The sequence below is a fragment of the Pleurodeles waltl genome, chromosome 9 (genome assembly GCF_031143425.1).
Source record: "Pleurodeles waltl isolate 20211129_DDA chromosome 9, aPleWal1.hap1.20221129, whole genome shotgun sequence".
NCBI lineage: Eukaryota > Metazoa > Chordata > Amphibia > Caudata > Salamandridae > Pleurodeles > Pleurodeles waltl.
This window is the reverse complement of record NC_090448.1, coordinates 2,211,605-2,236,150: the sequence shown is the minus strand read 5'-3', so window position 1 is coordinate 2,236,150 and position 24,546 is coordinate 2,211,605. Positions and strand designations below refer to the sequence as shown.

The 24,546-nt window shown below is 43.3% G+C and overlaps 1 protein-coding gene across 3 annotated transcripts in view; it reads left to right on the top strand.

Moving 5' to 3' along the window:
* Positions 1 to 24,546, top strand: part of LOC138258811 (zinc finger protein 436-like) — a 205,872-nt gene that overhangs the window by 179,260 nt on the left and 2,066 nt on the right. Inside the window, exons 3-6 of one of the 3 annotated variants that reach the window (XM_069206055.1) lie at positions 7,107 to 7,217; positions 15,073 to 15,183; positions 15,455 to 15,550; positions 23,921 to 23,992. In XM_069206055.1, the coding sequence (XP_069062156.1) occupies positions 7,107 to 7,217; positions 15,073 to 15,183; positions 15,455 to 15,550; positions 23,921 to 23,992 (390 nt within the window). The remainder of the gene's footprint in view (positions 1 to 7,106; positions 7,218 to 15,072; positions 15,184 to 15,454; positions 15,551 to 23,920; positions 23,993 to 24,546) is intronic. The other 2 variants (XM_069206056.1, XM_069206057.1) reach the window with 2 other exon arrangements.

Here is a 24,546-nt window from a genome sequence, read left to right as displayed (position 1 = left end):
CACTGATTCACTGATTGTGTAACATTCATGATGGTCATTGGTCATTGATCATATAACGTTCAAGATGGTCATTAATCGTGTAACATTCAGTATGGTCATTGGTTGTGTGGCATATGTGATGGTCATTGATCGTGTAACATTCATGATGGTCACTGATTCTGTAACATTTATGATGGGTACATATAGACATTAATCGTGTGACATACCTGATGGTCATTGATCTTGTGACATGTGTGATGGTCATTGATCGTGTAACATCCAAGATGGTCACTGATTGTGTAACATTCAAGATAAACACTGATTCACTGTTTGTGTAACATTCATGATGGTCATTGCATTCATGATAGTCATTGTTGGTCATTGATCGTGTAACATTCATGATGCTCATTGATCGTGGAACATTCATGATGGTCATTGATTATGTAACATTCATTATGTTCATTGATCATGTTACATAAATGTTGCTTATTGATCGTGTAACATTCATGATGGTCATTGATCGTGTAACATTCAGGATGGTCATTGACATGAAACATTCATGATCGTCATTGGTCACGTAACATTCAAAATGGTCATTGATCGTGTGACATACATGATGGTAATTGATCGTGTAACATTCATGATGGTCATTGATCGTGTAACATTCAAGATGGTTATTGATGGTAATTGATTGCAATACGTTCAAGAAGGTCACTGATTGTGTGACTTTCATGATGGTTGCTGATCGTATAACATTCAAGATGGTCAGTGATCATGTAACATTCAAGATGGTCATTGTTTGTATGGCTTACGTGATGTTCATTGATCGTGTAACATTCATGATGATCACTGATTCAGTAATATTTATGATGGTTATTTATGGTTGTTAATCGTATAACATTGAAGATGGTCATTGATCGTGTGACATTCAATATGGTCATTGGTTGTGTGGCATATGTGATGGTCATTGATCGTGTAACATTCATGATGGTCACTGATTCTGTAACATTTATGATGGTTACATATAGACATTTATCGTGTGACATACCTGAATGTCATTGATCTTGTGACATGTGTGATGGTCATTGACATGAAACATTCATGATCGTCATTTGTCACGTAACATTCAAAATGGTCATAGATCGTGTGACATACATGATGGTAATTGATCGTGTAAGATTCATGATGGTCATTGATGGTCATTGATCATGTAACATTCATGATGATCATTGATCGTGTAACAGTCATGGTGGTCACTGATCGTGTAACATTCATGATGGTCGTTGATCGTGCAACATTCATGATGGTCATTGACATGAAACATTCATGATCGTCATTTGTCACATAACATTCAAAATGGTCATTGATCGTGTGACATAAATGATGGTAATTGATCGTGTAAGAATCATGATGGTCATTGATGGTCATTGATCATGTAACATTCATGAAGGTCATTGATTGTGTAACATTCATGATGATCATTGATCGTGTAACAGTAATGGTGGTCACTGATCGTGTGACATTCATGATGGTCGTTGATCGTGCAACATTCATGATGGTCACTGATTGTGTAATATTCATGATGGTTGTTGATCGTGTAACATTCATGATGGTCATTGATTGTGTAACATTCGTGGTGGTCATTAATCATGTAACATTCATGATGGCCATTGGTGGTGTAACATTCATGACAGTCATTGATGGTGTAATATTCATGATGGTTATTGATCGTGTAACATTCATGATGGTCATTGGTGGTCATTGATCATGTAACAATCATGATGGTCAGTGATCGTGTAACATTCATGAAGGTCAGTGATGATCATTGATCATGTAATATTCATGATGCTCATTAATCGTGTAACACTCATGATGGTCACTGATTGTGTAACATTCATGATGGTCATTGATCATGTAACATTCATGATGGTCATTGATCATGTAACATTCATGATGGTCATTGACATGAAACATTCATGATGGTCATTGGTCATGTAACATTCAAAATGGTCATTGATCGTGTGACATACATGATGGTAATTGATCGTGTAACATTCATAATGGTCATTGATGGTCATTGATCATGTAATATTCATGAAGGTTATTGATTGTGTAACATTAATGATAATCATTGATCGTGTAACAGTCATGGTGGTCAACGATCGTGGTCATTCATGATGGTCGTTGATCGTGTATCATTCATGATGGTCATTGTGTAACATTCATGGTGGTCATTAATCATGTAACATTCATGATGGTCATTGATGGTGTATCATTCATGATGGTTATTGATCGTGTAACATTCATGATGGTCATTGGTGGTCATTGATCATGTAACAATCATGATGGTCATTGATTGTGTAACATTCATGATGGTCAGTGATGATCATTGATCATGTAATATTCATGATGCTCACTAATCGTATAACACTCATGATGGTAACTGATTGTGTAACATTCATGATGGTCATTGATCATGTGACATACATGATGCTCATTGATTGTGTAACACTCATGATGACCATTGATGGCCATTGATCGTATAACATTCATGATAGCCATTGATCATGTAAAGTCAAAAATGTCATTGATGGTCATTGATCGTGTAACATTCATGATGGTTATTGATCGTGTAAAATTCAAGTTGGTCATTAATAATCATTGATGGTGTAACAGTCATGATGGTCATTGATGGTGTAACATTCATGATGATCACTGATCGTGTAACATTCATGATGGTCACTGATTGTGTAATATTCATGATGGTCGTTGATTGTGTAACATTCATGATGGTCATGGATTGTGTAACATTAACGGTGGTCATTAATCATGTAACATTCATGATGGTCATTGGTGGTGTAACATTCATGATAGTCATTGATGGTGTAATATTCATAATGGTTATTGATCATGTAACATTCATGATGGTCATTGGTGGTCATTGATCATATAACAATCATGATGGTCATTGATCGTGTAACATTCATGATGGTCAGTGATGATCATTGATCATGTAATATTCATGATGCTCACTAATCGTGTAACACTCATGATCGTCACTGATTGTGTAACATTCATGATGGCCATTGATCATGTGACATACATGATGCTCATTGATTGTGTAACACTCATGATGGCCATTGATTGTGTAACATTCATGATAGTCACTGATCATGTAAAGTCAAAAATGTCATTGATGGTCATTGGTTGTGTAACATTCATGATGGTTATTGATTGTGTGATATACGTGATGGTTATTGATCATGTCAAATTCAAAATGGTCATTAATAATCATTGATGGTGTAACATTCATAATGGACATTGATGGTGTAACATTCATGATGGTCGTTGATTGTATAACATTCATGTTGGTCATTAATCATGTTACATTCATGATGGTCATTGATAGTCATTGATGGTGTAACATTCATGATAGTTATTGATGGTGTAATATTCATGATGGTCATTGATCGTTTAACATTCATGATGGTCATTGATGGTCACTGATCATGTAACAACCATGATGGTCATTGATCTTGTAACATTAATTATGGTCAGTGATGACCATTGATTTAGAAAAGTACCATCTTTCTTGGCATGTTACCCCCAATTCTACTCCAAATTGGCATACTGGACCCCCCTTATACGTCCCTAGTATATGGTACCTAGGTACCAAGGGCATTGGGGTTCCAGGAGACCCTTATGGGCTGCTGCAATTCTTTTGCCACCCATAGGGAGCTCATACAAACACTGCAGCCTGAGTGAAATAGTGCAAGCAATACTTCACTGCCATTTTCACTGCACCAGGTCACTTATAAGTCATCTATATATCTAACCTTCAGACCCTGAAGGCTAGGTGCAGTTACTGTGTGTGAGGGCACCCCTGCACTAGCAGAGGTACCCCCACGTTGCCCAGGCCCATTTCCCCGGACTTTGTGAGGGTGGGGACGCCATTATATGTGTGCACTACATATAGGTCAAGACAAATATGTAGCTTCACAATGGTAACCCCGAATATGGTCATGTGAGGTGTCTAACAACTGGGAATTGTACCCCAATACTGATTCCAGTATTGGTTGCACAGTCCCATGTACTCTGGGGGCTCCACCATGGCCCCCCAGTACTGCCATACCAGCCTTCTGAGGTTTCCACTGCAGACCCAGCTACTTTTACCTCACAGACAGGCTTCTGCCCTCCTGGGTCTTGAGCAGCTCAATCCCAGGAAGGCAGAACAAAGCATTTCCTTTAGGAGAGGGGTGTTAAACTCTCTCCCTTTGGGAATAGGCGTTACAGGCATGGGAGCGGTATCCTCCCAGAGCCTCTGGAAATGCTTTGAAGTGCACAGATGGTGCCCTCCTTGCATAATCCAGTCTACACTGGTTCAGGGACCCCGAGTCCCTGCTCTGGCGAGCAACTGGACAAAGGAAAGGGGAGTGACCACTCCCCTGTCCATCACCACCCCAGGGGTGGTGCCCAGAGCTCCTCCAGAGTGTCCCTGGGTTCTGCCATCTTGTTTTCAGGATGGTCAGGGAACTCTGGGAGCATCTTAGTGGCCAGTGCCAGCAGGTGACATCAGAGACCCCTCCTGATAGTTACTTACCTGGTTAGGTGACCAATCACCCTCTCAGGGCTATTTAAGGTCTTTCCTCTGGGTGTTTCCTCAGATGCATATTGCAAGACTCCAGCAGGACTCCTCTGCATCCCTTGCTTCACCTTCTACCATCGGATCAACCGCAGAACTGCTCCAGGAACTCTACAACTGCAACAAAGTATCCAAGATGGCTACTGCAACTCTGTAACTCCAGCTCCTGCCAGCAACGGCAACAGTTTCCAGGTTGTGCACAATCTGAGGGCCGCCTGTCTTCATCCTGCACCAGAAGGACCAAAGGAATCTCCAGTGGAGTGACGGAGTCACTTCCCTGCTTTAGCAGGCACCTCTCTGCAGCGACAACCGGTACTCTGGGTCCCCTCTCCTGATGACAAGCATGGATCCTGGAGCACAGGTAGTGGACCGAAGTGACCCTCACTGTCCAAAGGTCCAACTGTCCAAATTTAGTGGAAGTCAGAGCTTGCCGTGCTAGACAGTACCCCTGTGGACCGTGTGTTTTGCAGCTCCTGTGCACTTCTCCAAGAAATCCTTCGTGCACAGCCTAGCCCGGATCCCCAGCACTCTATCCTGCAACGCTCAGCTCCCTGAGTTGTTCTCCGGCGGTGTGGGATCCCTTTGTGTAGTGCCGCGATGACCACGATTAGCACCTCCTTTTTCCCCGTGTCCCGGAACTCCTGTGGGTACTGCCTGGTCTTCTGAGGGCTCTCTGAAGTGCTGAGAGCCCCCTCTGTCTCCTCAGTCTGAGTTGAGACCCCCAGGTCCTTTCTGGGTCAGGGTAGCGCCCTTTCCCGCCAAATGCATCTCTTGCATGAACCAAGGCTTGTTGGCGGAATCTAATGACGAAAACCAGCCTGCATTCATCTACTCGACGTGGGACAGACATCTCTTGCACCAAGCACAAACCCGCAGCTGTCTTTTTGCTGTATCTCTGACTTTTTCTTCCAACCGGAGGTTTCACTTTGCACCTTCATCCGGGTTATCAGGGGCTCCTGTTCTTCCTGGAGTCTTCAGCAGCTCTTGGACTTGGTCTCCTCTCTCCGCAGGTCTTCAGGTCTAGGAATCCATCGATGGTGTCTGGCAGTCTTGCTTGGTTTTTGCATAATCCTTTATCACAACTTCTAGTGTGTTCTGAGGAAACTTGCTGTACTTCACTCCTTCTTTCCTGGGCTCTGGGGTCCTTTACTTTCCTTTGGTGTTTTCTTACACTGCCAGCACCCCTCTACACACTACTCTTGCCTAGGTGGGAAACCGACATTCGAATTCCACTATTTTAGTATATGGTTTGTGTCCCCTAGTCCCATTGTAACCTATGGTGATTTGCACTACTTTCACTATTTGATGACTGTTTCCTTACCTGATTTTGGTTACTAGTGTATATTTTATGTATAATACTTAACTCCAAAGGGAGTATAGCCTCTAAGATATATTTGGCCTTGTGTCACTAAAATAAAGTACCTTTATTTTTGTACAACTGAGTGTTTTCTTTCATGTGTGTGAGTACTGTGTGACTACAGTGGTATTGCATGAGCTTTGCATGTCTCCTAGATAAGCCTTGGCTGCTCACCTACAGCTACCTCTAGACAGCCTGGCTTCTAGGCACTGCCCACACTACACTAATAAGGGATAACTGGCCCTGGTATAAGGTGTGGGTACCTGTGGTAACCATTACAAACTAGGTCAGCCTCCTACATTAATCATCTAATATTCATGATGCTCCTTGATCGTGTAACACTCATTATGGTCACTGATTGGTAACATTCATGATGGTCATTGATCATGTGACATACATGTTGCTCATTGACCGTGTAACATTCATGATGGTCATTGATCATGTAGCGTTCATAATGTCATTGATGGTCACTGATCGTGATAGTTATTGATCGTGTAACATTCAAGATGGTCATTGATCATTTGACATACATGATGCTCATTGATTGTGTAACATTCATGATGGTCATTGATCGTGTAACATTTATGATGGTAATTGATGGTCATTGATCATGTAACATTTATGATGGTAATTGATGGTCATTGATCCTGTAGCATTTATGATGGCCATTGATGGTCATTGATCATGATGTGACATACATGCTGCTCATTGATTGTGTGACATTCATGATGGTCATTGATCGTGTAACATACATGATGGTAATTGATGGTCATTGATCGTGTGAGATTCACGATGGTCATTGATCCTGTAGCATTTATGGTGGTCATTGATGGTCATTGATCATAATGTGACATACATGATGCTCATTGATTGTGTAACATTCATGATGGTCATTGGTTGTGTAACTTTTTTGATGGTCATTGATGGTGTAACATTCAATATGGGCATTGATGGTTATTGATGTTGTAACATGCTGCCTCATCTTGACACTTCTAGCCATTTTTTCAGGTGTCCAGGGGCATTGTGGCTCAATTCAGGTCTGTCAAACCACATCTGCCCAGTGGTAAAACTCTGATAGTGCACAGAATTTAAAAAACTCGAATTCTTTCTGTTCGCTTCTGCTCGCAGGTCCTCTCATCGCTACCACGGTCTCTTCATTAAGAGCAAGAGAGAAAGCTGAGCTGTGCCCGACGGAGAACCAGTTCTGTGAGGGCAAACACAGGATGCACCAGCCATCGAGTGAGTAGGACAAGAATGAACTGTGACCTGACCATAGCGTTTGAACATAACTTTATCCCAGGCTGTGCTTGTGTACACACACCCACACACAGTCTTGGAAAGAGACACATCGGCACTTAAATAGAAATGCACATATGTGTTGTAAAGTGAGTAAGGCTTGAAATAAGAATGGCCTGACTAGCGAATGGATATATCTTCTCTGCAGGCAGCGAGCTTGCGCATGCACACATACACACCCACCCCTACACACACACACACACACACACACTCACACACATACACACACACACCTACACACACACACACCCTACACACACACACACACACCCCTACACACACAAACACACAAACACACACACATACACACCCATCCACACACACACAAACACACACACACGCACGCGCACACACACACAAACACACAAACATTCATACAAAAGAACAGACATACAGAAACTCATACACACCCACAAAGTAGCATACATACAGGCACACACATACTCAGAATTACCCAAGAACAAACACAATCACACATTCACACACAAACATGTGGGGACAATCAGACAGTAGATGAACCTACAAAGAACCTCACACACTCAGACAAGGTCACACAGGTTACCACACGCTGACTCAGCACAAGCAGATACACATAAATAGAAGCACACATGTAAAAACTCATGCACAATTACAGTACAGATACAGAAATAAAAATCAGGCATACAGGAACACACATGCAAAGGAACACAGCACACAGAAAGACAGGAACAAACATACTGCCACAGACAGACACACTCAAAGACAGCCACTTCTATCAGATAGCTATGGAACAATTCATGCTGAAGCCAGAATCATTGGGGTCTACTCTTTTCTAAGGGGTCACCCGTGTTCAGGGGGCCATTGATCAGCCATAATGATCTCAATAAAGTGTCTCTGTGTTTATATTTATTTTATTTAGATTTATTAAAATATGTGTGGAGGGGCCTCCTAGCTTTTACTTAGATTCTTTCTGAGATGTCACTCATATTCCATCAAAGATAAGAACCCTGCACGAGGGTCTTTCATTCTAGTCCAGCACGAGCTCACTGGATAATGTCCATGCAGAGCAGAGGTGCCTCCCAAGCCGGTGCTTGGGCTAAGATGTACAGGACTGATAGCAATGCGGGCAGCATGAAGCCTGGCACAGGGGCACCACCCTACCTGAACTATCTGCAGGACTCAGGGGGGAAGGAAAGAACCCTCTCTACAGGTGCAGACACCGTGCAGTGCCTGCAAGTGCCCACCCCCTTGGAATAAATGATGTACAGCATTGCTGGTAGCAGCCGTGCAAAGATACAAATGCACCTCGCCAAGCACCAAGCCGCCTATCAAACAAGGGGTTCTGTAAAATAACCAATCCAAGGACAAAACCTGTGACAGCATTTCAGTGCATTGTTTCTGAGCGCGCAAAAAGCGCTCATGAGAGTCAGAGCCCTGAAAGGGGGCTGCACACAATTCACTTTCAGAACTTAAATATCCATGTTTTATTTTAATAGTGTCTCTAAGGCAGTATATATGTACATAACTTGATTCATAGCCTTAACGGAGACGTGTTGAACCTTCCTAGGAAGCGTAGAAGACGTAGGAGCCGGCCGGTCCAGGCCTCCCAGCTAGTGAGGAGCTAGGTCTGGGGTTTCTTGCAAGCGAGCCCTCCTTTAAGTGCATTCATTCCGAGTACCTTTCAAGCTTGGAGGACAAAACCACCAGAGAAAACATGTTCGAGTCAGCGTTTCCTTCAGACTTGAGATTTTGCAGAACATGTGGAACGAAGCACTAATGTCTCCCAGGGTCCTGAGTGAGACACATGTGAATGTTTCAATTTGTGATGTTTATACTGGTTGCTAAGCAACCTCTACTTAAAACTTGGTGTGCTTCGCAGCACAAAGAAAAGATATACTGATTATTCATTAAACATTGCATCAAGAAAGGACAAATGAGTACAACATCAAATCTAATTTTTTTAATTGTGTTCGCGGATGACACAGTTTGACTGATAAAGTGGCCTCCTCCAGTGATTGATACTCGATTTGGAGGAAATATTTAGCCACTTACTGTATCTGTTATCAAAGTTCAAAGAGCTCAAAACCATGCAGCCTTCTTGGTGGCCTGAATCACCATCGTCATATTACATTCGCCCTAGAAGCCCTCACTCGCTCTTTGTAAAGACAAAAGCGCATTTCAAAGCGCCCTGGGTTCATTCCTCATCACCCTCCAGAGGGTTCAGGTCCATGAACCAAAATGTACTCTTGATCCGACCGGTCTGCCTCAAGAGGCTTGGAGCCGGATCACTTTACACCCTCGGATCTTCCCTTTGGAGTCTACTCCCATCACACCTAACACTGGAAAACAACTCTTAAAGATTTAGGAAACGTTTAAAAACCTGCCTTTTTCACGGCTCATAGCTAGAGTCTGGGCCACCGCCATCATTTTGCCTGGCGCCTGCTGGTACCTCAACTGCTGGACACTCTTTGACCTGGTTGTACCCCTAAAATCAGCCAAACCAGAGAAGCCCTTCCACTGACCCTTAACAAGGCTTTGACATCTTCTTCCCACATAATCTGCCATGTTTGATCTCCATTGCATCATTACATCCTATAGATTCTGTACCACGGATATCTGACGCATGGGGCTCTGAGGCGACTTCCATCTATGTGTGCTGAGGCACAGAGCCTCTTACATAAACACACATACAATTGCTTTCACTCTATGTGTATGCTCTAAGACAATAAATGTAAATGTTTTCCTAAATCAAGCATGGTTAATGTTGTATAAATACAAAAGAAAACTAGAGCGGGTAAAAAAAAGATTCTAACAGGCGTAAAGGAAGGCCCAGCTGTGCCCGTCCACCAACTGGCAGCAAGCGGGCTGTTTATGGAAGTTTGTTCACTGGGATAAAGTTCACATCTGTGTCAGTGATGCTCAGATGAACTTCTACTGCGTGGAGCCCATCGCGGTGATGCCATAGTCTTGGTAGAGCTGATACTGCGAATCCGTGAGCGGATTGTTGAAAAGTGCTTTGCTCGTAACTGCAACAAAAGTGAGTTAATATTAGTGGTGTTCAGAGCGTCTTTAAGGAAGTTGAAGGAATACATACTTCCGTTGGATCCCAGGTGATTGAGAAATGAGCATCTCTAGGGATGGTAAACCCCTGGTCGTGATGCTTGGTAGCATATTGACCCTGGAGCAGCAGGCCACCCAGCTGACCATGTCCTGGGGCTATTATTTCAATAACCGTTGTAGAGTCCAACCTCTGTTGTCAGACGTAGAGACCACAGAGCTGTAATTGGCTCAAGGCTACACTACTGGGAGCCATCTTTGGCTGCCTACAGAAATGTGGAATTCCACAGCCTGAGTTGTACCTGGTGTGAGTTGTTGAGCACATTTTAGGTCAGTTATGAAACATCGCCTGTGGTTCCCCATGAAAAAGAGGTTGAAGTTTTGAGATGTTTCCACAATTTTTTAAATCTTGCATTTAGATGAGTTGGTATATTGGGAAAGCACTGTGTCGCACTAAGGGGGCACAAGACCGTTCAACCTTCGGTGACATTATTGAAGGGGCTCGGTTCATCCAGACGCCCCCTAAGCAGCAGAGGAGGTGGCTGGCCACTCATCAAGCCACCCAGCCCTCCACCATTAGCCCTCGACCCCCACCATTCCTACAAAGCGATGGTCTACTTAATTCCATCGCATGCCACCACACACTCCCCCTTCCCACTAATTACAGAAGAAAAATATTGTTTACAGACTGCATGAAAATCAAATGGAAAGAGAATGAAAAAAGACTAATAGGCACAAAATAGGAAAATTACATTTAAATACAGTTCTTGTAACCCAGCCAAAACCCCTAAAGATCTACTCTTAAGTTGTTTGAGCTGTGTCTAATGTACCAAAAGTAGTGAAATACCTGGTAATGCTTTTAGTCATACTATCTCCAAAAAGGAGATCCAAAGATTCTGACCCAGGTGCTTTACAGTGACTTTGGTATTAACTATTTGGTATGAACTCATGGGAGATTCGGCCTCGAGGGTGGACGTAAAGATACAACTTGTAACAGCTTTCTGAATGCCAAAACACCATAAAGTTAGACTTTTACTCTAAACTTAGACCAAAAGGCTAACTTTACCTTTGTGAATCACGCCCATAATTTATAAATACCGAAAAGTAGTAAACTTGCTCAGAAGTGTAAACATACTCTCAAACGTAAGTTACCTTGGTGAATCAGGGCCTTATGTTTATCCGAGGCCCATATAAACTCTAAGTTCTTTTCGTAGCCTATCTGTTTTGCTTCTGGTATTTTCACTGTGAGAGCCTGAAATAAGCATAAGGAGTGAACAAATGTGCTCATTTGTATAACTTGCACACTCCTTCGCTAAGGAATGTATGGAGATTTACATTGATTCAGGGCTCTTTTTATCTGCTGTCATATTTTGGCCTGTTGGCTCCCACCCAATGCTTTAATCTGTTGGTCAGCGTTACCCAAAGTATTTATTGGACGTTGCTGTCCATGTACATGGGCCCAGTGACTTACTGAAGCTACCATTTCTTGTGAGAGTCTGACGTGTAACATTTTTAATTTTACAAGTCTTTATACCTGAGATGCCCTCACATTCTTTTAAGACCTGTATGATTTCTGGGAAAGAAGTTTCAGGTTTGGTGGGCAGGTTGTCATCCACAAAGTGGCACACCTTATGTTTTTTCATATAAATGAGCTCCTTCCTGAATTGGAATTCATACCTGTTAATTGCCAGAGGTTCTACCTCCTTGTGCCTCTTTGTAGGACACACCACTGTGATGTGTCCATTTACCTGGATTCTGGCCTCTGGATCTCTGTAGCTTGATACGATTCACCCCTTCATCTTAGGTCCTAAGACTGTCCCCAAGCGATTTCTACCTGGCAAATGATTTCTCTGCATCCAAGCTGACCATTGGTGCTAGTATTTGTTCTTGAGTGACTTTTCTACTACGAAGTGATTGCAGTACTGGCCGTCTTTAATAATGCCAACTTGGTCGACATCTTTGAGGTTTGGCATCAGCTTAGCAAGTCTTTACAAGGCATTTAGTAAACAATTTTGTATCACTCAAAGGTACTGAGGGGAGGCTTGGTGCACGACTCTGGGTTCTTCCCTGGTTTGTGGATCAATGTGATTTCAGCCTCTATTTGTTTGGGTTACTCCTGTTTCCTGCGTAAAAGAGTTAAATAGTGTTGTTCATGGATTTTGTCATAGACGCTTGAAGGTTTTTTAAAGTTCCATCGGGTCAGGTGATTTCCCGGGTTCATTTCATTAATTGCCTTCTGTAACATCTTTGAGGGTTCCCAGTTCACTATTACTGACAAAAGCCAGAACTTTGGCTTCTTTCTCTGGACCTTTTATGTAGTCCTTAAAGAAGTCTCTGAAGGGTCCCAGTTTGTCAAGGTCCTTTATGTCCTAGTTACCCCTTTACCTCTCGCCGTCCTGAAGTACTGCTTTGCCCAGCTCGGGTTTAGGTCGCCTGGACAGCTGTGTTCCTCAATGGATTCCTTTCTCATAGTTGGTTTCTGCTACTTTCATGAGAACCAGCTCTGCTTTTTTGTTCTAAGGGGATTTACTTGTCCCCTATCTGTTGCCACTTTACTCCTGGTTCTATGGGTGCTTCCTATTTTGTCCTCCCATCTCTTTTAAGAGCAGTCTCTTTTCTCCTTTAACTCCTGTCACAACTCCAAGAGTCGTCTCTTTAGCCTTATATGCTCCCATCTCTTTGCTTGCCTGGTATGCCTTCTTCATTGGGCTCAAAGTGTTCCTTGTTCTTAAGAGTGTCCGTGGCGACCTTCTCAGGTACCACACCTGGATGCATCCCTGCCTAGGTTGGCAGATACATGTTGGCTGTATCCGGTGAAAGGAGGTTCCTCACTAGACCCTGAGCCATGAGAGGGTCCTGGGGCACGAGAATACAAGGAGTGATCTTTCATATCTGGGTGGAATAGTCCTCATGAGCATCCGATCCCTGTCCGTTGAAACTGATACAAACTAATTTGCCATCCATATGTTGATTAATAAATGTGCATATTTATCATCGTGAGGCATCATCACCTTTGTACATAATCTATTGAACTCATTTTTATGCAAAGAAAGTTTTTTTCTTTTTTTACATCATTTACAACATTTTAGAAATGAAGGTGCCTTACAATGAATGATATGCACTTTTATTAACCAACATATGGATTGCAATGTCGTCAATTTGGTATATGTACTAATGACTGACATATGTGTATTTGATGCTTATTGCATGAACAAATTAATACAAGATTTACATAGAATAGTGCATCAGTAGCTGGCACATTATTAGCCATGCTTTGAAATAAGAAGCATACGGCTGGCGGGTTCTTCCTGTATTTGATTTGTTTGCTTCACCCCTTTCCTGTTTATTCATGGAGTAGGGTGCCTCCTATCTGTGTTACAATGGATCCTCTCATGTTCTAGCACATGTGGGTGTCATGAGGCATCTCTTCACTTCTAAGCTATGTCTCACTTTACCACAGTCCCTCAGTCTATACTCCATGGTCCTTCCTGATGTATACATTTATTGTTTCAACGCTGGTGTTGTGTTGGCTTCCTCTGGGGGATCCCCTTTTGCGCATCACCTGTATCACCCCGTTCTTCTCTCACACTTTGTTGCATTTATTGCTGCTGTTTTAATCAGGATTTTGCACTTCGTATGCTCCAGGCATGGTCGCTCTTCATAGCACCTCCACACTGCATGAGTAGTGGCGGCCACTATTGCTGGGTGGAGAGTCTGGTCCACCCATCAGCCGCTCCTCTCTGCTGGTGTCTAAGACCTGCCTCTCTCCGGAGTATATTCATGTCTACATCAAGGCCTTCTGGGCCTCCATCATCCACAGCCACCTACCTGCCCGACACTGTGCCTTCTCGTCTCTCTGGGCTCTGGCCCCAGCCCGCTCTTTCGCTTGGATGCCCCAGTGCGCAAAGTCGGCTCCACAGCATCAGCCACTGACAGCCGCCTTTTGGTGTTTGTGGACTTGTGGCGGCAGGGCGGGCTTCATCTTCAATCTGAATGTTTTTCATTGCTGGGATCTCCCTCAGCATCCTCTGGCGTGTCAGGGGGTGTCATTCGCGAGTCTCTTGCATGTTGCAGCCTGGCTGGTGGCTTGGAGCCGCGCAGGAGTGCTGTCACTGCGCGCCATCTTGGACAGAAGAGACACACATGTTTATAATTAGAAGCCTCAAGTCATGTATTTTATGATGTTTTATTACATCATTTTCTCATTTAGTTCTTGATATCCGTGTCTCTGGGGATCATGACGATTGCAGGTGCTCCCTGCAAAACATATCTCCGCGGGATATTGGTTGACTGTGTTTGATGGAGTGTTCTCTGAGTGGTAAGGGAGCTCCACTTTGTCGCTAACTATTAACCCTTTGGTTGTAGGGTTGTAAACTCCATCCATTCAATAATTCACACTGATTAACTGCTGTTATCCACCTGGAGTACACACTTAGCTCTACATGCGTATCAGCTGTGTATGGACACATTTGCTATTCCTTTATCTATTTGGGGAAATAGATTAAACTCATTTAAAGTTAAGAGAGTCTGAGAGCGGAGGTCTTACAGACGGAGACTCGCATCCGCCTCTGCGACATTGTCTCTTCCTCACTGAGAGTAAAAGATGATACGAGCAGATGAGAAGGGTTGAAGATGTCCAGGTGCCATGGCAACAAGCATCTCTTCTAAAGACCTTCCCTCGTTTCAAACGTGAATGCGTGAGTGTGTGTAAACACTACAGTGATTCACTGGGCAGAACCACGACCTTTGATTTGCTCCACAGGTTTTCCATTTTTCGAGGCTGACACATGTTCAAGGAAGGAAGAGCCCGTTTCCATCTGCGTGGATCATCTTGGTGCCGAGCTGAGGGGCCGCGCTGCGGAGCCGGACCACGGTAACACTCTTATATGTCGGCCTTGCCATCATTACCAGGGTGTCCCTGAGCGGTCAGGTGTAAAGTGTCTCTATTCACTCTCTCGCCTTAAAGACAACCTTCTGTCATACACAGGGGGTTCTACCCCCTCTGTCCTCGCCAGCCCTTGCAAGTGACACAAAAACATGATCCTCCAGCAATACCGTCCACTCCAAAACCGTTCATCGATGTGCATGTCAGCAGTGCATTTTTAACTCTTTTATGCTCTACTTACCTGTTTTTCTAATCGCAGGACTTGAAGTTGTTTCTTTCTGCATAAAGGAGGAGGAGGTCTGTAGTGTGAAGAGTCCGGGGCCTGACAGAATAAACCGCGCCAGGAGCCCTGCGAGTGAGTAGATAGCGCTTCACCTCAAAGTCAGAGTGCGCTGCACACACCACCACTGCAAGTAAACCCATTGTAAATTACACATCATTCCAGACCTCCATCCATGATCCATGATATGCTCCACCCATCCAGGTCACATTTTGGGGGGACAGCAGTAAGTACAGACTGTAAATACCACCTCTGCGGCGGGCATTGTTTGTTGGGGCACCAGTACCACACCGGTGGGGTTCCACACTGAAGGAGAAAGGGACAGACTGCCTGTTGCACGTCTTCCCACGGTCTGTGCTGCAAAAAGCAGAGGCCTGATTGCAAGTTGGTCGCTCTTTTTCAGCCCAGGGGTCAACCCCTGTCTATGCACGGGTCGCATTACGAGTCTGGCTTTATTGAACTTATCCAGAAATTATCGGATGTGTTAAATAGCGCACGCTTAGTTACATTTCGGCAGGCCTGACAACATTTAATGGGGGAAAGCATACAGTATTTACCATATCATGCGGATTTTGGTGCGTTAAACAACAAAATCTCCATGTTATTCGTCACAAACCTCTGATAGGTGCTTTATACTCCACCTGATAAGAAAAGTACCCCGTGGTAGCGTCATTTAGAAGGTGCGCTAAATAAACCTATTCGTGTAATCAGGGCCAGAGCCTGCAGTGTTTGCTTCTTCAAGTCCCACCACTTCTTACATTGTGAAATGTGTACGGGGAAAGGTGTGATATTACCTCACTAAATGCAGCCACAATTAGGGCACCAAGTCCAGTTTGTGTCCAAGGTAGGGTTTGTCTGGTAAGCGGAAGGAAGCCCATAGTCATAACATAATATTAACACATGCCACAATTTTGGTATAACACATTTTCACAAACAACACTTCATTGATCACAACATAATTACCTCTGAACACCTAAAAATCTAAATACAATAAAAATGAATTAAATTGAACACTGGATCTAACCTATAGAAGCTCTAAATTTGGTTGGTCACAGGAAAGAGGTTTCATTGCAAAACTCCACGGTGCACACGTCAGACAGTTACTTCAATTTCTGTAGCATCTGGGTCTGCCACTACTGCTATCTGCACTCTCATATTCTCTAGAAACCTGAAGTATTTCTAGTTATTTATGTGTATAACACAACATGTCATTATAAACGGTTCCTAAATGCCTTTGAATTACAACTGGCTTGTTAGAAATGGGCTCTCCAATTAGCAGTGGTTTACACCCTGTCCAAGTAGGGACCCTCACTCTAGTCAGGGTAAGGGAGTCCCACAGCTAAGATAACCCCTGCTCACCCCCTTAGTAGCTTGGCTCAAGCATTCAGGCTCATCTCAGAGGCAATGTGTAAAGTAGTTGTACAAACACACAGTAACACAGTAAAAATACCACAAAAGTACTCCACGCCAGTTTAGAAAAATAGCCAATATTTATCAGAGTGAAACAAGATCAAAAAGACAAAAATCCAACATACACAAATAAATATATCAGTTTTTGTAGGTTGAAATGAGTCTTAATCCATTGGAATCAATGGTTGTCTCCTTTTAATACACAGTACCTGGGATGTGTCAAAAACAAAGACAATGCGGGCCACAAAGGAGGTGAGACACTGGAAAAGCAAAGCGATGTGCCGGTTACTCACTGTCCAGGGCAGGTGATGCGCCGGTTCCTTACTGGCAGGGGGTGGTGATACGTTGATTCTCTCCTTGCAGGAGAGGCGGTACATCTCTTCCTTACTGGCAGGGGAGGTGATGCGCCGGTTCCTTACTGGCAGGGGGTGGTGATACGTTGATTCTCTCCTTGCAGGAGAGGCGGTGCATCTCTTCCTTACTGGCAGGGGAGGTGATGCGTTGGTTCCTTACTGGCAGGGGAGGTGATGCGCCGATTCTCTCCTTGCAGGAGAGGTGATGCATCAGTTTCCGGTCGCGCAGCCTTGGTTCCTTACTGCGGTGCGGCGTCAATGAGAAAGTGACACCCAGCAACGATGCGTGGAAAATCCAGACGAGCTGTGATGATTGAACCACAGTGCAACTGGCGCTGCATCCAGCATCCATCTCTTTTTCCTGGCAGAATGTCCTTGTTCCAGAAGTGTTCTAACTTTGTGGGGTCAGAAGTCCAGTACTTGTACCCATTTCTGTCTTTGAAGTAGACAAACTTCAAAGAGAAGTCTTTATAGTGTGCAAGACCCTGTCGTTCCTTGCTCTGGCCCCAGACACCCTCTGTGGGGTTGGAGGCTGTTTTGTGTGAAGACAGGCACAGCCTTATTCAGGTGTAGGTGTCAGCTCCTCCCACCACACTAGTTCAAGAAGACCCATCAGGATATGCAGGGCACACCTCAGCTCCCTTTGTGTAAGTGTCTGTAGTGAATTCACAAACAGCCCAACTGTCATCTTGACACAGACGTTTATTCCAGCAGACAGGCAAAGGCACAAATGGTTAAGCAAGAAAATGCCCACTTTCTAAACATGGCATTTTCAAACTTAAAATTCAAAAACTAACTTCACCAAAAGATGTATTTTTAAATTGTGAGTTCAGAGACCCCCAACTCCATATCTCTGTCTGCTTCCAATGGGAATTTACATGTAAAAGATATTTCAAGGTAATCCCCATTTTACCCTATGGGTGACATAGGCCTTGCAATAGCGAAAACTGAATTTAGCAGTATTTCACTATCAGGACACGTAAAACACACCAGTACATTCATACCTTTTAAATACATTGCACCCTGCCCCTGGGGCTGCCTTGGGCCCACCTTAGTGGTGACTTACGTATAGTAAAAGGGAAGGTTTGTGCCTGGCAAATGGGGACACTTGCCTGGTCGAAATGATAGTTTAAAGTTGCACACACAGACACTGCAGTGGCAGGTCTGAGTCATGTTTACAGGGCTACTCATATGGGTGGCACAATCAGTGCTGCAGGCCCACTAGTAGCATTTGATTTACAGGCCCTCGGCACACATAGTGCACTTTAGTAGGCATTTACTAGTAAATTTAATATGCCAATCATGGAGAAACCAATCACCAATACAATTTAGACAGAGAGCATATGAACTTTAGCACTGGTTTGCAGGGGTGAAGTGCCCAGAGTCCTAAAGCCAACAAACCAGTTCAGAAAAAGTAGGAGGAAAAAGGCAAAATGTTTGGGGATAATCGTGCAAAAAGGGCCAGGTCCAACATTGCGGTTAAACTATCAGATAGATAGTGCCATGGAAGGATGTATGGCAGAAAGCAAGGGCCCACAGGAGAAGGAACGGCCATCCCTAGATCTGTAGGAGCTCTCAGACATCAGTCTGTAAAGGAAAAAATAGTTGTCAAAATCTCTCTGCAGAGCTGGATATTAGAGGCTTCTTGAAATGTTTAAAGTCCCAGATGGTGCAGCTGTGCGTTGAATCAACATCCACAGCTCCAACCTTACCCCTTCCTCAGAATCTTGAGGAAGAGCATGAAGGTAACTTTTCTACCATGTATAGTGCTTAACCAGCACAAGCACACGACGCCAGCTCTGAACCCTCAGAAGGAGAGCAGCATACTAGGCTTTTGACTGGACAACTCTTGAACAAGTGTTGCCTTGAGTGAGTAGGTACTGCCAAAGTTAAGGTGAATTAAAACCAAAGCAGGGCTGACGATGATGCTGTTCACTATGGGCCTTATTATGACGTTGACGGAGGGGTTTCCTCCATCACAAATGTGAAGGATATCGTGCCTGCTGTATTACGATCCCCATAGAATATAATGGAATCCAGCAGGTGGCATATCCGGCACATTTGTGATGGAGGAATCCCCGCTGTCAAGGTTGTAATAAGGCCCTATGTGTCCAAGAGGACTCCCTGAAATCCATGGAGGATTTCAAGCACCAATTCTGCTGTTGGCTTCTGCACAAGGGCTGTGAAAGTGCTTCTTGGACACGTTTGTCAAAGCCTGTAAACCCCTCTGCACCCTGTGTTGCAAGTCTGTAGAACTGTAGCTCTAGAAACACAGAAGGCAAATTGCATATGCATGTTATTTTGCAGACAATATTACTATGACAAGTGAACGAAAGTCTCGCCAGGTAAAAACAAGATCGGATGGCTGTCATGCAGGGACATGTCCTGTTGTGGTTCTTTTTTAATGTTTCCATGAATTATGCACACATCATCTGTGATCTGCTTTGAGAAATGTGTAATTTTGAGATCTGTGTGGATGAAGGATCTGTGTGTTGGTTGGTGATTTTATTATGACACTTCTTACAATCAGACACACATATCATAAATAAATCCCCTAAAGCAACAAAGGACAAGGTACTAAACCTACATAATTACTGCTAACAATTTAATCTACAAGGTCAACAGTATACCTTCTATTTGTCACCCAGTAGAGAAAGGGAATGTGTAGATCGCTTTCTGAATTCAAGCCGCAACCTTCTTCAGTAATACCAGAATAAAAACTGTGATCTTTTCAACAGTGCAGTGATCACACTAGAAATGATATCACTTCTCACAAGGGGCTGCAAAAACCAGAGACAAATTCTGCACCCACTAATGTCTGTTAGAGCAGTGTTCACCTAGTTATAAGTTTGGGGTCATATTGTGAAACAAAAGCACCAATTTCACGATTGGTGTCTTCTATAGGTGTGGGCTATTGTGATAAGACCTCTCCTTAGGGTGCGGTCTGGTGAGATATCTGAAAGCTGGCAGCGAGTAGGCATTGTATTTACAAAGAAAAACAAAGACAGAACTACAGGTTCTCCTTATCTTTCTATTTTATTGTTCAGAATACTTTGCAAATTCTATGAACAAACTCCTAACCTCTGAACATTAGGGCTTTATTCTAGTAAGGGATATGATACCCTACACAAACGTATAACGAGCCCCTTTGCATACAGCCAAGCAGGAGATATGCCCCCTGGCTGTTGCCCAGCATGGAAAAGGCATTTGCAATTGTGAGATTTCCCATGGGCAGGTGTTAGAAATTGAGGTCTCTAGTTAGCAGACGTATGCATCCTGTCCAAGTAGGGACCACAATCCTAGTCAGGGTAAGTCACAACACAATCCAAATTATCCTGTGCTCACCCTCTGGTAGCTTGGCACAGAGCAGGCAGGCTTAACTTAGAAGGCAATGTGTAAAGTATTTGCGCAATAACTCATACAGTAACACAGTGAAAACACGACAAAAAGTGTTCCACACCAGGTTAGAAGAATAGATCATATTTATCTGAATAAAATAAGATCAAAAACGACAAAAATCCAATATGCTGATGTCGAGATGAGTCTCAATCCTTAAGAATCAGTGGTTATATCCTTGTAACACACAGTACCTGGGATGTGTCAAAATAACGATGCAAAGGGGCTGCAGAGGAGGAGGTGTATTGAAAAATAAGGCCCTGCGTTGGATTTTCCGGCGCGGCACAGACCGTGTATCGTTTCTTTCCACACTGCAGGGTGATGCGTTGATTTCAAGGAGAGCAGCCTTGGTTCCTCACTGTGATATGGGGATATTTTGACACCCAGAGACATTGTGTTGAACATCCTTGACACACCAATAGAAGGAGCAGGCACAGTGTTGATCTGGTAGGCAATGCATTGATTTTTCCAACGTGAGGCAGGCGTTGCATCAATTTTTGCTGGTGTTGCGTCGATTTTCCAACACAGGGGGATTTTCTTCTCTGGGGTAAAGCCTTTGTGGCCCGAGACTTCAGAACGGGAGGCAAGCTTAATCCAAGGCCTGGGAGAGCACTTATGTGGACGGCAGAGTCCTTCCAATAGAGTCAGAGGCCAGCAGGCAGCAGGGCAACAAGCAGGGCAGCAGCCCTTCTCAGCAAGTCCTCAGATGGGTCCTTTGGGCATCAAGGCAGTCCCTCTTGTGTAGAGCAAGAAGTGTCTGATTTAGTGGGGTCAGAGACCCAGTATATATATATATATATATATATACCCAAACATGCCTTTGAAGTGGAAGAAACTTCAAAGAGTTGGTTTTGAAGTGCCCAAGTTCCCATTTCAACCCAGTCCTGTCTGCCAGGAACCATGTGGGAGATTATCACTGGCCTTTGAAGTGTAAGAGAGCCCTCCACCCTCCCTGCCCAGGGAGACCCATTCAGTATGCAGATTAATCCAGATGTGACTGAGTGTCCTGTGTTTATGGCTGTCTGGGTGGAATGCACAAGGGAGATGTCAATCAGCACAGACCAGACATGGATTGGAGACAGGCTGTAAGGCACAGATGGCAGTAAGTGCAGAGAAATGACCACTTTCTAAAAGTGGCATTTCTAAAATAGTAATATTAAATCCAACTTCACCAGTAAGCAGGATTTTCTCTGACTATTCTGGCCATACTAACAATGACAGGGCTACTCCTTCCAGATCAGAATCTACTACTTAAAAGTATATGAGGGCAGTTCTAATGCTGGTCTATGACATGAGCAGGCCTCAAGGTAAAGGAAAATGAATTTGTGAGTTTTTCACTACCGGGACATGTAAAACACATAAGTACATGTCCTGCCTTTTACTTACATAGCGCCCTGCCCTATGGGTTACCTGGGGTCTACCTTAGGGGTGACTTATATGTGGGGAAAAAAAGAGGCGTCTAGGACATGGCAAGTCGTTTTAAATGCTAAGTCGAAGTGGCAGTGAAACTGCACACACTGCAATAGCAGGCCTGAGGCATTGTTAAGGGGCTACTTATGTGGGTGGCACAATCAGTGCTGCAGGCCCACTAGTAGCATTTAATGTACAGGCCTTGGGCACATCTAGTGCACTATACTAGGGACTTATAAGTGAATTAAATATACCAGTTGGGTAGGAACCAATGTTACCATGTTTAGGGGAGAGAGCACATGCACTTTAGCACTGGTCAACAGTGGTAAAGAGCACAAAGCCCTAAAACCAGCAAAAACAGGTTTGGAAAAATGGAGGGAGGCAGGCAAAAGGTTGGGGGGTGACCACCCTAAGGCTGTCAGGTCTAACAGCGGGTATGAATTAATTTAAATTTCCATCAAGATTTTCTAAGGCCTACTCACTGGACATATTGAGGAGCACTTGCTACCCTCTGCTGTTATATGCTTGCTTCCACATATTCTCTGATGGGCAGGGTTTTCATGTGCTTTATATTGCAAATCTTTTATCACTGAATTGAAAATAAATTGATATCAGCAGATGATAACTACAATACAGCAATGACAGGGCTAGCCTCATGTCTGAAGCAGAGCTAACAATGTCTAAAATTACACAATTGGCCAAATCATATGAACATTTTTAAGGAAGAGTCTAAATGTGGTTAGTACTCACATCTTTATCACAGTTGCCCGTAGTGAAATAATTAAGGGCAGAATTGACTTACCATGTTGATAATATTTGGAATATGCCAGAAACCACTATTATAGGTCTTAAAATGTGTGTCACAATAATTAGGTGCACCAGTATTTTTGCTAGTGCTTCACACATTTCTTATTTATATTTTGACTCACTTCTGTAAGAAATGTAATATCGTTATGACCTTGGTCGTTTGGGGAGCAAGTAAAACCTAGATGGGCTGCAAATGACAACCTCTGCACATATTGGGGTGGGCTTATGCAGTACTTTCTGTTTTATTATTGGTCTGCCATGATTGTCATTTGAAAATTTCGATAAATTCTAGGCGTGACTTTGCACTTTATGTGGATTTGAGCTTTAATTTGCAAACGAAAACAAATCTTAATATGAATGTAACCAACCTAATGCGTAGAAAAAAAGAAGACTGCACAAATAGTCTTGCCACTATAGTCTCATTTTCTCAATAAATGGCTTTTCACTAAGCTTTCTTCATCCAGTCTGTGTATTATCAAGCCATATTTTGGGGAGTATTGGTTGTGTGTGGGCACTTCTTGGGATTAATGTTCTTTAGAATGTGATGCACATTAATTGTTTATTGAGCTGCCAGGAAATCTGTGTCCAGTATAAAGTATCAAATATCAGTATGTAAATTTTTAAACTACTTACATGTGTAGAAAAGCCTCAATATTTGAGTAGAAATTCCCCAGGAAAGGTACTTCAGTTACTGACCTGTTTCTTACACTCTGGTTCATTGTTCAATATTATGATGTCACGAATAAGACAGAAGTGCAACACTACCATGAGTTACTTGTGCAATCACTTGCAGAAGAAATGTGACATCATCCTCCCTTTAGATATGTACATGAGATACAGGGTCAGCTCACTTCAGTCACTGGCTCACCTCTCTGTGTGTGACGGCATCCTGCCCTTGCATAATTTACTACCCACAAACATAGTCACCTTGTAAAGTTTTACTTTAAACATTCACAGGAAGGGGCAGAGGCAAAAGTTGGCTGCCAAAGTCAGACATATTAGCTCTGTTTATTCCTAGTCTTTTCCTTATCCTTGTTTTATTTTGTCTTATTTTTTCTTTCCTTTTCAGGCACTGTGCTGCCACAGTATCAGCAAGGACTTACAAGAAAGGTCGTAGATATGGTCCAGAATCTTGAGCCCGGTAAGGCAGTCCAAACAAAAATGCAATGTTTTGCTCGAGGCTATAACTCATCAGGAAGCTTGTGAAGCGAAGCGGGCCTTCCATAAGCATTTGTCTTAAAACTAGCTGCTTCCAAGATGACTGACTAAATCCCACAAAATTCTGCATTTTTCAAAGTCTCATAAGAAGCAGGGTCTTGCCTTTTCTTGCTCTTTGGTGGTTTCTAGTCTTCAGGAATTCCTGAACTGCCACGGTCTGCTCTCTGCTGATATCCCCTGGCTGTTTAAACTTTGGCCCATGTGAAAATGTACATTAGCAGCCTTAAGTATCTAATTGGATATGTTCTGTGTAATTTGAGTACCACTGATTCAGTGAATGAACCAAGACTACTGTTTTTTTTCAAGATTTATTAATTCGTTTTGTGAGACCTGTGCCCTGCCACACCTGTACAACATTATCTTGGCCTGGTTGTATATTTTGTCTGACCCTTTTCTGTTTTTAAAGATACCTGCAGTGTTTTTTGTATTAAACTCCTTTATATTGTTTTTCTGTAGATCTGTTGGTGCTGCAACATT